Source organism: Antennarius striatus, chromosome 7, assembly GCF_040054535.1.
Source record: "Antennarius striatus isolate MH-2024 chromosome 7, ASM4005453v1, whole genome shotgun sequence".
Classification (NCBI taxonomy): domain Eukaryota; kingdom Metazoa; phylum Chordata; class Actinopteri; order Lophiiformes; family Antennariidae; genus Antennarius; species Antennarius striatus.
The window spans coordinates 8,877,973-8,890,198 of NC_090782.1; the positions used below are offsets into that span (position 1 = coordinate 8,877,973).

At 38.3% G+C, this 12,226-nt stretch overlaps 1 protein-coding gene across 1 annotated transcript; it reads right to left on the minus strand.

The window, feature by feature from the left end:
• Positions 1 to 1,655: 1,655 nt before the first annotated feature.
• Positions 1,656 to 11,666, minus strand: LOC137599370 (cystathionine gamma-lyase-like). The gene is made up of 12 exons (XM_068320253.1): positions 11,418 to 11,666; positions 10,188 to 10,269; positions 9,965 to 10,060; positions 9,741 to 9,850; positions 9,315 to 9,449; positions 9,154 to 9,211; positions 8,777 to 8,854; positions 6,501 to 6,653; positions 5,236 to 5,357; positions 4,992 to 5,044; positions 4,084 to 4,222; positions 1,656 to 2,472 (listed from the first exon to the last, which is right to left on the minus strand). Exons 1-12 carry the CDS (start codon positions 11,601 to 11,603, stop codon positions 2,455 to 2,457), a joined length of 1,230 nt encoding a protein of 409 aa, XP_068176354.1. The 5' UTR covers positions 11,604 to 11,666; the 3' UTR covers positions 1,656 to 2,454.
• Between the last annotated feature and the right edge of the window lie 560 nt (positions 11,667 to 12,226).

Below are 12,226 nucleotides of genomic sequence, written 5' to 3' on the forward strand. Positions count from 1 at the left end.
CCCTGACTATAACGCCTTTTGTTTCATCTTTCTATCTTAGGTCCCTGAGATATGTGCAAAAAAATGTACAAAAGTAGAAATTTGACCTTGACCTAGTTTTCTCAAGGTCAAGGTCATCTTTTCACTTTTGTCCCCTTTGCCGCCTGTATTTCTATCTGCAACGGTTATGAAGATATTTGGTGGACTAACGGATGGACGGACGGACGAACACACAAACACTGACAATTACAATACATCACCGTGGGATGTAATTACAATCTGAGATAATAATATCCCATGCATGCTCACCATAAAGCAACAGAGATGCTTGAGACTGATGTTATACTGTTCCTCACATTAGTCTCCAGCCATTTAGCTCATGGCTGAACACTGTAAACAAAAAGGAACCACTAACCTGCTTCAGTCCAGTCAAGATCAATCCCCCAGCACCACTAAAGCCAATACATTTTTATTTTAAAGCCACACAATAAAACTGAATGGGAGAGAGATGTGGTTCATGTGTGGATGTCTTCTATCCCGTAATTCTGTGTCCAGGAACTGTGACCTCTTGGTCTCTCTTATTGCCTTGCAACCTCATAGTGACAACTGGAGTTAAGTTCTGGTTTAATGTGAGACATCAACTTGAAATGTAAATATAGTCTACTAAAAAGCAATATCAAGAGGAAGGTGGACTCACCACGCAATTCTTTAGCATTGTTTTTCAGTTTCCTGTGCTTCATGACTGTACTGTTCTCAGCTTCTGGGAAGTGAATGCAGGATGGATGGTCTTTTTTTAACACCGTCACTAACACAGCAAGCAGCCCGCTAAGCTGCGACCCTCTTATCAACAGATTTGTGTACATGAGTCTATGACCACTGAAGTGACGGAACACACACTTCTTTTAACTGTGATCCAGCAGATTGTAAACATACACGCAAGAGTCACAGTAGCTCTTGATGATATTTAATGCTCTTTGCCTCATATTTTGTTGTTTAAACTAAATAACACTGAAAGTTAAACTAATACCATTGTCCTATGTATAAAATAAACATCAAAAGCCCACATAGCCACCTGATAGAGATGTGTTCTCTAAAAAGTGCTGACTGGCTGAGGGGAGCTGACACTAAAAATATGCAGTGAGTGATGAGATTTCAAACCACACACCATTCTCTCCAAAAATCTAACCACACTCAGATCCAATGACACAAGTCAAAGTTGGGAGTGCTGAGAGCAGAATTCAAAATGTCTTAGCAACAGTTCTATTTTAAAGCAGAGCCTTAAAGCAGAGCACGGTTTTTGTTTAAACTACAACTTCCCCTGAATCTATACAGAGCCCTTTGAAGCGGTGCTTAGAGGCTGTAATTTTTCATGTGTAACATCTAAATATGGCCACTTTTAGCAAGAGATTAAAGATCCAATGAAATCTTTTCAAGATTAATAGTGGTCTTCGAGAGAAAATGGAAACTTTTGAGTCTAAGTGGAAATGGTATTGATGGATTTAATTATTAGGATGTCGTCTACCATATTACATCAATCAGCTGAGATTCCACTGTGCAGCCATTCACTATCCAGGCTTAACTGAATGTGGGGAATCGATGAGTACTGAGGCTGAATTCACAGTAACTAATGTGTGTGCAGCAGGATGGTTGAGAAAAGTAAGAAACAGAGAAACCTGTACTGCAAACTGGCCAATTTAATAGATTTATCAGTTACATACATGACATTGGTCTTCAGTGGTCTGTCTTAAATGAAGATTGAATGCAACGTGACATTTGACTGGAGGAGCAGCAAGGTAGCGCCACAGCTCAGATCAAACACTTAAAGCATATAATCAAGTATTATCCTTAATCAACCGATCAAATAAATCTTTTTTTTAGGCTCATGAAAAATTACACTTATTGTATTTAAGTATAGATAATGTTCATTTTTCCACAGTTCTTAATATTGGAGCTCCTGCTAAATAAAAACAAAATATATTCATGGACAGGAGGCGGTGACATTAGTTATTTCTGAACAACTCTGATGGATTACAATTCCTGACGATGTTTCTGTATCTTTAATGAAGACCTCAGGGAAAGTTAATACCTCACTATGGCATATTACACCTTAACTTTTTCTCAGTAGAAACTGTTGAAATGAGGCTTGACTGAATAGATCTGCACTCCCTTAAGAGCTCTTGGAGAAAAAATGAACAAAAAGACAAACAGACATGAAAATAAGGGCCACACAACATAAACACAATTAAACTCATGTTTAGTTTAACACGCACATGTAAGCATTGCTTTCATTATTCAAATACGCATTTTTCTTTATTTCTTTGTTAATTGTTCCCTGATAGTTGAATCTCTTCAGTCTGTGTATTGAATTGATGCACCATACGTTGGGCTGTGAAAACCAGGCTTCAGGTGCTTCCAGTCTCAAAACAGACCTCAGGCAATTCCACCACGAGCCTCCAGGAAGTCCTTGAAGACATTTTACATCTTTGGTGAACACTATTGAATAAAAAGGGACAAAAGAAATCAATAAATGCAGACATGCTGCTGCAGCTTTCAATAGTCAGAAGCAGATCAACAACCACAGACAACCCCATGACATGATTATTCAACAACTAAACTTGTGATTCAAATCAAAGCCTACGATGAAGACACTTGACCGGATAATTCACAGCCTGGCATAATCTGACCTTCCTTCCCATCCAATTATATGCTTCACCCATCAGAGGTGCCTCTTTAGAGGCCAACAGATGCTTACTAGGGACATCTGTCTCCATTTAATTTCCATTTGCTACAAATGGACAGTGGACGGATTCAGAGACATCACCCCAATCCTGAGGACAGGGAGAGGAAGTGCAGCACACATGGCTAAACAGGGTGGCAAAAGGGTTTTACAGAGTAAAAATATTCCAAGTGATGGCAATGGAGAGGATAGGTGGAAAACAGTGAAAAGAAAAAAGCCAATAGGTAAGTTAATACAGTTTAGATGTCATAAAATCCTAACTTCACTATTCATAAGCCATTACATTCTATATGTTTAATCAGCTGCTTCCATGCATAACATATAGTGCACATTAAAAACTTCCATGGAAACATAAAACAAATTATAATACTACATATCTGATGAACACCTCAGCCCCTGTGCCAGAGGGGTGCAGTAAATCCCCGGATGTGGACATTAGTCACTAGAGCAGAGAAAATGTGATAAACATTCAGAAGTCTGACGACCAGAGCCAGATCTCAGCATCAATGGAGCAAAGAGCTGAGAAAATCCAAAACGAGCAACAAATTGTAAAGTGCATTCTGGGAACGCTACAGAACTCCTGATGAGCCATCTGCTGTTCTCAGGAACAAAAACATTCCAGGGTTTCCACAGTGAAAATATGAAGAAAAAACAGAGCCAATTAAGTCCTCAAGTCCTCAAGATATGAACATTTGACTTACAAAAATCTGCAATTCGAACAACTGTAAGGTAAGTTCCCATACAGTGGGTCATCAACGACAACAGCTGACTCTGGCTGTTATTATAGAATACACATAAAAAACAACCAGTACCTCTTCCTGCATATAAAAATCTAGCATACTTTTCATACTTAAACATGCTGATATGCCTATCTCCAGTGCACACTCAGGCTGTTCCATTGAGATTATCATTAGGTCCATCTTATTTTATTTCTTATCTTATCAGCTTCAGAACTTTCAGTTCTGTTCTGATTGGAGGGGAGACCAGATATTTGTTAGTGTCCTCAGACGTATTTGAAGTCAGAAAAAAATGGTGAAATCATCTTTATTGGACTTACATTTTAACCCACACTGCAATCTGTCACCCTTGTGACATCCAACATGACGCCGAGATGAGATAAAACTTGGTGCTTGCCCTCTGAATTACTATTACTAAGCGGGATGAGCAGCATCCAGATCTACTTCAAAGCACTCATAAACTGAGCTGTGGTAAAGCATTAACTATAATTATAGTCATAGTCCACTTTATTGTCAAATGTACCATATATGCACGACATACTGTACAGCACAGATGGAACAACAGTCCTATCAGACATAAAGAACATGCTGTGTTAAAAGTTAGATGGCAGCTCAAGTCAGGTCACTCACAGCAGCAGTTAGTGCTTGCTTCAGATCTTCGATTATGTCGGCCACATCCTCCAGTCCAACGGAGAGTCGGATCAGTGTGTCAGTGATCCCCAGGACACGTCTCTCTTTTTCTGGCACTGATGCATGGGTCATGATTGCCCTAAATCATGTGAATAAAAGACAGATGCTTCATACAGAAGACAGAGCAACTTAACAAAATAACCTCATACGTGAAGGTCATCACGCTGTTTCATCAAAAATCGTAGCGCACACACATTTCAATGGAAATAAAATCTCATAAAATTCATCAGTCAGAATTTTTTTCTAGATGTCTGGTGCCCTCTTGTGGTGACGTTGATTACACTGCATCACATGGTAGAGTAGTACCTTAAAAGACAAAATTCGTTCTGTGGCTGAGCTCGTAAGTCAAACGACTCCGATCTGAAACCAATTTCCTCCATTTAAAACAATTAAAATCATTTTAATGCATTCAAGCATAGTAAAAAAGCTTAAACCCCCTTAAATTATCTAAGAACGTTTTTTTATCTGTCCTATAGACATACCTACTCTTCCTGTGCATAATTATTCATATACAAGTTAAGTAAACAATAATAAAGTATGATGATCACACACAAGCTATTTCTTTTCTCTGTGGACAACACGTGGGAAAAAACGAGATGCGGCCTCAGCTGATGTTGCATCCCTCCACCTACTAGAAGTGGTGTCCCAAAGCATGACTCATAACTTGGATTTCTCTCATATGTCTAACAAAAAAATGGACCCAGCGATGGCTCATATCTAAAAAAAGAAAAACTCGTAAACCGAGTTGCTTGTATGTCAAAGTACAACTGTATAGCTGAAGGTCAGTTAATATAGTTAAAATATTCATTTCAGTAAGTAATGATGAGTAACAGAGCTGAAATACTTACGGATGTTCTGCTAAACTTTCATAACCTCCAAGACTCTCGGCCATAGCAAATACCTTAAACAAGACAACAGAAGGGAGAGGAGAACTCAAAGATAGCAGAGAGCATTGAACAAAAATCAAGTTATGGTACTTGGATTTCTTTTCCTTGAAAAGAAATTTGGTTTTGTAATCACTGATATTCTCAACAGTACCATTTTGACAACTTTTGTTTGATCTGCATTGTTTTACATTTACCCCCACCTTACCTTCAAGTTGCTGAGAAATGTAGTCGCATGCTCAAGTTGTCCCTTGATATAGAAAGTGATCATGCCAGAACATCCTGTACACTGTCTCTTCATTAATTCATGCTGAGGGTGAGAAGGCAGGCCTGTGTTGGGAGAGTAAACACAGAAGTGGAGGTGAGCCCTGTCACAGACAGCATATTGAAAACCACACGTTAACACTCACAGTATTCTTCTTTTGTACTAGTAACTGTTAAAAAAGGGTACATTTACTCTAAGCATTGCATTTAGTTGTTTAACTCAGAGCCTTAAGTGTTTAAATGTTTTTAATATATTAACACTTTTACGATTATCTTTGTTGTCAAAAGTAAACTTTACAATATTTCATTCATCTAATGGGTTAAATGAATAAATGAATAAAGTTATTTATTTGATCATAACTATGAAAATGTTGAAGTATATGGGAGTGACTCGTCCTGACAATAAGAGATTTGAATTCAGATAACAATTCCAGTCCCATAGCCTATAAAAGGTTAGTATACACAACATGATAATTACTGTTGGCCACTTTCCTTGCCAGACATGTTTCTAACCAACAATCATGAACAGCACATCCCCAGAAATAGCCCGCACTTCTATTAGTGTGATGGCAGAAGAAGAAAGAAGAACTCAGTGATGTACTATCTGTCCTACATGAACCATTTCCAGTTACAATAAATGTTGGAGTTTAGTATTTGTATCATATGTTTTAGTTTTCCTTTTTGATTTGGTTTTGCTATGGATCCTTTGAGAGAATGAGGTACATATCAAACTGAAACATGTACCTTACCTATTGTATATAGACAGCAGCTAGGCCAGACAAACTCAGGGACAAAGCATTTTTTTTAAGGCCCAGTTACTTATTTTCCATTCAGAATAGGTAATGGATTAAAACCAAGGTGTTGAAAAAACAGACATCACATTCTCTCTTTTACTTTTAAGGAAAATTTCAACTTGCAGAGTTAAATTAGATTAACACTAAAATAGGAATATATATCATTACGCTACCACTTGTTCACATTCAATAATTATGCTGCATTTAAAAACATTCAAACAGCAATGACAGGCTGCTATGAAACAACACAACCTTTGATTCCCTGTTTTCTTTTATATGTTTCTACACAACATAAAATTAAAAGTAACCATGGTGGTTGCCCAACAATTAAAAGGTTACACAGTACAATAGACACTTAGCAGGAATGACTCAACACTTTGCTGGCATGAGGGGAGTAACTGCAGACTATATCGACCTGGGAAAATGACACGCTCCACTCTCGGATCAGCTTCCAAGAACTTGGCGACAGCCATGGCGTTCTGGAAGTGACGCTCCATTCGTAGGTGCAGTGTTTTAAGTCCTCGGTTACACAAGTAGCAGTCGAAGGGAGATGGAACACAGCCCAGCGCTGAAACAAAGCAGAATCCAACATCTCAAAACCAGATCAAGCAATCAACAAAAGCATCGATAACTACATCCTTCATTAAAGGGTTAAACACCAACTTCACTGGGGGAGTCAGACATTTTTATTTGTATTATTTCATTGTTTATTTAGGTTTTTGTTTTTTTTTCCAGACATGTCATTCCAACAGACTTTACCACCTTCATCTCATTTGCAACAACAGCATCCGGAAAAAAAAAAAAAAAAAGGCTGATGAGTAGAAGCCATTCGGCTTGTGTGGCTCCCACCCCCAGAATCAACAAAACACCAGTTTGATTATTGATGGCAGGATCCAGGGCCACTACTTTATCAACTGATATGTGGCTTTAAGCAAACATTAATAACAATCTCACTGAAAAAAATGCTGATATCGCCAAAAAAGCTCGTCAGCTGAAGAAGAATGGGCTGATGGACAACACCTGGACAACTGCAGGATCTTCATCAAAACAAAAGGGCTTTCTCCAGAGCAGATGAAAACGATGATGATCAAAAATGTGAAAGAATTGTAGAAATTCGACCAATAAGGTATGACCAAAAATAAAAACTCTAACTTCAACAAGGCAGTGAACAGGCATCTCTTCAATGTCTGAAGAAATGAAAGATCTAATACAGAGAACTGCTGATCAAGATAGTTTGGAGTTGAAAACCGATCATTTTGTGGATTATGCCCTGTTTGACCCAAATGGAATTTTGGACACGTCAAGTATTACATGGAACAGTGGAAAAAACCATTCAACATCATCAATGAAGGATCGGTTTCACTGTTCAGTTTCTTTATGAGTGAATAGCATTTAAACCCTTTGATCATTATCTTACCCTTAGCTTTGTTTCCCAGGTTTATTGCTCAGGTTTATTACACAGGATAGTGGAAGTAAACATTATCTAGACCTTTTAACCTTTAGGTTTAAAAAAACTTTAGGCGAACCCCTTCCATAGGATTTATCCTACACACACATCAATTTTATTTTGTCTTTTGTTGAACTGCAGATGAAGTCCTTGCACATTCTTTCACAAGATATAATCAACACCTGCTATATAAGCTCAGTTTCCTAGTCTTTGGAGATGTCGTTTATGGACCTTGAGGTTATCATGCATTTACCACCTGTTTCCAAGACCATCCATTTGAATGTCTAACTTGAAAAGTATATAAACCAGTTATGAGATGAGAGCTTGTGCTTCTCATACCACATGCACGCATGTTTGTTGTATTGGAGAACAACCCAGAGGTGTGTTAAGTAAAGTACCATGAACTTCAACCATCGTCTCATGAGTCCTCTGTCTCCCCTGATCATCAAACAATCGTGCTGCGGAACCAGTAGGTAAGGAATCTGCTTCAGGACTAATTACCAAAAAAACATGTATTTCTGCTTAGATGGATTAACATTAAGTTTGAGACTTTAAAGAGTATGTTGATATCTTTTGACAATATAATAGCATGTATAACTGTTAAAGTGTCTCTAACAAACAGGTTAATTCATGGGTAAACACTGTCTGGTGAGAGGTTAATATGATCATTGTATTCTCGTGGAGAACACCTGGCAAGGTCAACTTCTTGTTTTGACTATGATGTTAACAAACCTTGTGTTCCTAGGAAGAATGTAAACATGATTATTCTCTAGGATATATCTGGGACAAAGGCTAATATCTAGAAGTGGATAAAAGTATGAACGTCTGTCAAAATTCAATGGATGAACTGGTTGAAAGCATTTAATGTCTGACTTTGTTGACAACATTATAATGACAGAGATATTTGTTGATTCTAGGGGAAGGGAATTTCAAAAGCCTATTAGCTTCTGCCCGTCAGCCCTTTTTTTTTCAGATGTTGCTGTTGTAAATGTGATGAAGGGGTGAGGTCTGTTATATTAACATGTTCTAAAAAAAAAAAAAACAACAACTAAAAAAACCCCAGTAAAACTACAAATGGGATGTGACACTACCCACACACACCAAGGAGTCATGTCTTTGATATCAATATGTTTCTTGACTCTTGGTTCTACTTCATGCGTTTGTTGAAGCAAATTCTCACCAATGCAGTGGCTCACCCACTACTGGAAACACAGGCTTTTTTTTATTTGCTTTTCTTTACTCACCATTTTGCAGGAACTTCAGTCTCTGGTGCAGATCATCCCGGTTTGTTGAGACCAAACCCATTACGACATCACTGTGGCCTATAAAAATACAATGAAGACAAGATGACGTTGCATTTATTAAAGTACAAAATCTTGACTATGTTTGCTTCCTTACAGAACAATTTCCTATCCTACAACCTTTCATAATTCTCTACATGCTAGTGGAGTGAGCAGACATTCCAAATTTTGATCTACAGGACATGCCGGAAGGGAGACAAAACCTGTTTTCACTCCTTTTTCTCTTCCAAAACTTCCTTAGCTGATGTAATTTTGTGAGCGCTTGCATCAGATTTCAAAGACTGTTGTGTTAGCAAAATGAGAAAATCAACATGACGTACCGTTCATGTATTTGGTGGCTGAATACATGCAGATATCAGCTCCAAAACTTAAGGGCCGCTGAAAAGCCAAATAATTAATGACAAGTCCCCACATGAACTGGGAATTCAGGTGTTTCATAATATTTATATTTATAAAAATAAAGTCTGACGCACGCTCTCACCTGAAAATAAGCAGACATGAAAGTGTTGTCTACAACCACAATGATGTCTTTGTTGTAATCATGTACCAAATCAGAACAGGTCTTAATGTCGACGACCTTCATTGTGGGGTTGGTGGGTGTCTCTATCCACACCAGCTACAATGAGAAAGACAACATTTCAATGAATGAGGAGGGTGAAACAGGTCAATCTTTTACCCGCCCCGTCACTCAGCTCAAAGACAAATTATGAACAGACGCATTGCATCATTCACTTATTAAAAGCGCCATTAACAGACACATTTAATAAGAAGTAAAAATAAAATTGTAGAAAGTCATTGCAATCCCAGAACTTACTTTAGCTTATTATGAACTTGAAATTATCATCTCTGCTGGAAAGAAAACAAATATTGAGAAAAGCACCATCTTATTACAGTATACTTGACTTACTTTAGTGTTAGACTTCAGAGCAGCCTTCAGCTTCTCTGGGTTTCTTAAGTCAGCAAGAGTCACATCCAGGCCAAGTTCTGAAGCAACTCTTTGGAAATAGCGGTTTGTGCCTTGTAATTGAGAAGGTCAATGAAGTCACAATGTGCTTCCACTGTCAGACCAACAGCCATTTTTTATAAGAGAGTGATATGAGGTGTAATAAAAGTTACAGTGGGGCATCTCACCTCCATACACGTCATCCATGCAGACAATCCCATCGCCTGCCTTCAGCATGTGAGTGATAGTAACTGTGGCTGCCAGTCCTGATGCAAGAGCAAGGCCTTCAAAGGGGAAATTCAATGAGAACCAAAACCTTCTCCAGAAGAATAAAAGACAAAAAATTGCCCACATCCTGTTCCTGTAGAATACGTCAGATGCATTCAAGTGTCTCCTACAACAATTACTTACAATACTTGGCTCCATCCAAAGCAGCCACAGCCTTCTCAAGACAGTTTCTTGTTGGGTTTCCACTACGGCTGTATTCAAAGCCCTGCATACAAACAGTTACAATTAGAATAGATGATGATAATAATAATAAGGATAACAATTAAAATAATACTATACAACGGCTTTGTTCAAAACATTAAGGTTTACACCTCTTACAATTGCAGTGCCTCACCCAGATTAACACTGATGTTAAACGAATGTTTATTAGTTTGAATATGAAATTAACACCAACAATCAACAGGTTTGTGCATGACTGGAAAAAGTACCCTTTACTAACCACTGAATCAAATGCATTTCTTTCACACGCTCATCGTAATTTGCTGCAAGTCTGAACATACTTTTTTTCAGCCTCTTTGTACTATGAGTAGTACAAGGAGGCAGATTAACCACTTTATGTAAAGTGTGTTAATAGAAATTAGAATTTTATATAAGAATCCATGAATTGTATATTTCACAACAGCAGACTTTCGTTGCACTTCTAAGAAGAGACTTACCTGTTAAGTAAGACACTTTATAACCCTCAATTTTAGATCAAACCATGCTCAATGTATTATTTGATCACTGGGGACCTTTGGTATTCCATGAAGCATGAATGGCCTTGAGTGCCTGTGTAGTAGTCCCTCAGTGAAAACGGCCACCTGTCAACGCAACCCTAGGGATCAGTGTTCCAGCGTCCAGTGTTCACACTCCACCCGCTCCTTGTTGGAGTGAACCACAGGAAAGTCTGGATCCCACGAGAACTTGACCGACATTTCTTGACCGATTTTGGGGTGTAGATTCATATAAAGAAATATGAAAATTAATAATCATAACTACGTAGTACAAACTGTTACAGAAATGTTTTTTATTGGTGATAAGATTTTTAAAAAAAGGGAGAAATTCATCTCCCTTGGAGGAGGTCGGTGCTCTGTACATGTTATCCATCTGGCGAAGTTTTTTTTTCTAATACTTTTCTCCATCAATCTATGGCTCATTAGAGTCATTCAGGAAATATTGATTATGTTGTGGAATAATTTCAAAATATAGAAAATAAATGTCTTTCCTATACATTCATGTGTCTCAAATATAATTAGACAAAAGCAAACAGACACTTCAATTTCCACGTGGACATGACACACGAAAGCTGGCTCCTTAGCTCTTCGCTCCTACCCTAGATAAAAAAAATAAAAAAAACCAGTAAAATGTACTCACGGCGTGTTTTCCTGGCGCAGTCTGCTTGAACGTAGTGGAGAGCGATATGAGCGGAACCACGGCCATGGATGTCCATTGCTCCGGCTCCTGGCCGACGTGAATGGCGTCAGAGGCGAACGATTTAAAAGCTGCGCTGAAACCAGCGAATATGTCGTTCTGCTCTAGTTCTGAGTGGTTTGACTCCATGACACCCCGCTTCTACCTCAAGGAACCACGCTGCTGAGATGAGAGAGCCTCGTCACCCTAGTGTGAGGGGTGAACCCATTTCATAAAACCTAAGTGGCCACTGAAGTCGTGCCCATGAACCAATCAGCACTCACCAAACAAACCTCAGACGGCCGTGATTGGTGGACGAGAAGGGGCGTGATCCTCTGCGATCAGAGTCGTTGGATTTTTGGTGGTGCCTGATGTAACGTCTCTGGCAAGGTTGTCTTTAATGTTTAATTAGCTGTCTCACAATATTCGTTTTTAATGTATTTTAGTCCATGTATTTAGTCTCAGGTTGGTTGAGAGTGCGATCAAATAAGTAATTATAATTCCTTATAATACCTTATAATACCTTAAACGAGACCAGATTCAGGATATTTCCCCATTCTGATCATTTGAATCATACTGCTGAAGAATAGATAGATAGATAGATAGATAGATAGATAGATAGATAGATAGATAGATAGATAGATAGATAGATAGATAGATAGATAGATAGATAGATAGATAGATAGATAGATAGATAGATAGATAGATAGATAGATAGATAGATTATATTAACAGCGTTTAACGCTGAAGCGAGTCGTATTTAAACTGCAGGA

Coding starts and splice junctions, on each gene's coding strand:
- LOC137599370 (XM_068320253.1), bottom strand. CDS start 11,603: ATGGAGTCAAACCACTCAGAACTAGAGCAGAACGACATATTCGCTGGT. Junction 9,450..9,740: donor CTCTGAAGTCTAACACTAAA/GTAAGTCAAGTA, acceptor TTCTCATTGTAG/CTGGTGTGGATAGAGACACC. Junction 6,654..8,776: donor ACTGAAGTTCCTGCAAAATG/GTGAGTAAAGAA, acceptor GCTTTGTTTCAG/CGCTGGGCTGTGTTCCATCT.